This window comes from Tarenaya hassleriana, unplaced genomic scaffold, assembly GCF_000463585.1.
Source record: "Tarenaya hassleriana unplaced genomic scaffold, ASM46358v1 Cleome105, whole genome shotgun sequence".
NCBI lineage: Eukaryota > Viridiplantae > Streptophyta > Magnoliopsida > Brassicales > Cleomaceae > Tarenaya > Tarenaya hassleriana.
Genome location: NW_010960741.1, coordinates 246,957 through 248,066, shown reverse-complemented (window position 1 = coordinate 248,066; position 1,110 = coordinate 246,957). Strand labels below are relative to the sequence as shown.

General features: G+C 37.7%; 1 protein-coding gene across 1 annotated transcript; it reads left to right on the top strand.

Moving 5' to 3' along the window:
* The first annotated feature begins 95 nt into the window (after positions 1–95).
* Positions 96–714, top strand: LOC104804997. The gene is made up of 2 exons (XM_010529388.1): positions 96–293; positions 379–714. The coding sequence occupies exons 1-2, from the start codon at positions 96–98 to the stop codon at positions 712–714; spliced, it is 534 nt and encodes a 177-aa protein (XP_010527690.1).
* Positions 715–1,110: the final 396 nt, after the last annotated feature.

Sequence of the window (1,110 nt, the reverse complement as noted above, 5' to 3'; positions counted from 1 at the left end):
AAGAATTGGTATGAATTTTATTTATTAATTTATCAAAAATTATAATTATATATTAATTTAATATTTTTTATATATTATATTTGTAGCAACGGGAAATGGGACGAAACCCGTCCATCATTGAGTTGGTTGATCGGACGTATAGACGTTCTGATGGTCGGTTTGTCGATCCTCGAGCTGAACGGGTGTTGAGACTGGTGAACGAGAAGTTATCACAACTCACCCAAATAGCGGCTGCCAGTTCATCGTCGGGTACTAACTTGTCTCCTACTGATCAAGACAAGTGTTATGTTGAGGTATAAAATCAATTTTATTTTTTCAATCTTTATATTATATTATTATTGATTAAATAATTTATATATAATATACATTATTTTGTAGTCTATTGAGCAGAACAAAGGCCGCATCTACGGTTTAGGAGGCCTCCAGAGAGATTTGCTGCAAGATTTTGGATCGCCGGTTCGTGCGCAAGTACAGATCGATACCGACCAACAACGTCGGATAGAACAACTTGAACGATCGCTACAACATCAGAAGGAAGAGACGGAGCGGCAGATGGCGGAACAACAGGCGAAGATAACTAATCTCGAACACATGATCAAGCTGCTTAAAGGAGTTCATCCTCCACCTCCCTCAACGACACCTTCAGCCGACGGAACCTCCAGCGCTCGAACTCCCGGAACCACCGAAGATGAAAAAACCGAAAGTTTGAATTAGTTTTCGGTTATCTAATTTTATAATTTGTTTCGAACCTCGTTTAATTATATGGTTTAATATTTTTAATTTAAATATTTATATTTTAAAAGTTGACAAATAATATTATCAACGGACATCCGTTGCTAACCCCGTTGATATTATTGACGGATTTTTCCACCGATCGCTATTGTTGCAAATTTGCAACGGTTTGTAGCAACGAACATACGTTCAAATATGGAACAGATTTATTCGTTGCAAAATACGTTGACATATATCAACGGATTATTCTGTTGCCCTGCCGTTGCTATTATCAACGGACTTGTATCATTGATAATCCGTTGAAATTTTCTACGGTTGGTAACGGATTCTGGATTTCAACGACTGTATTGCAACGGGTGACGTCCGTTGAAAATTCCG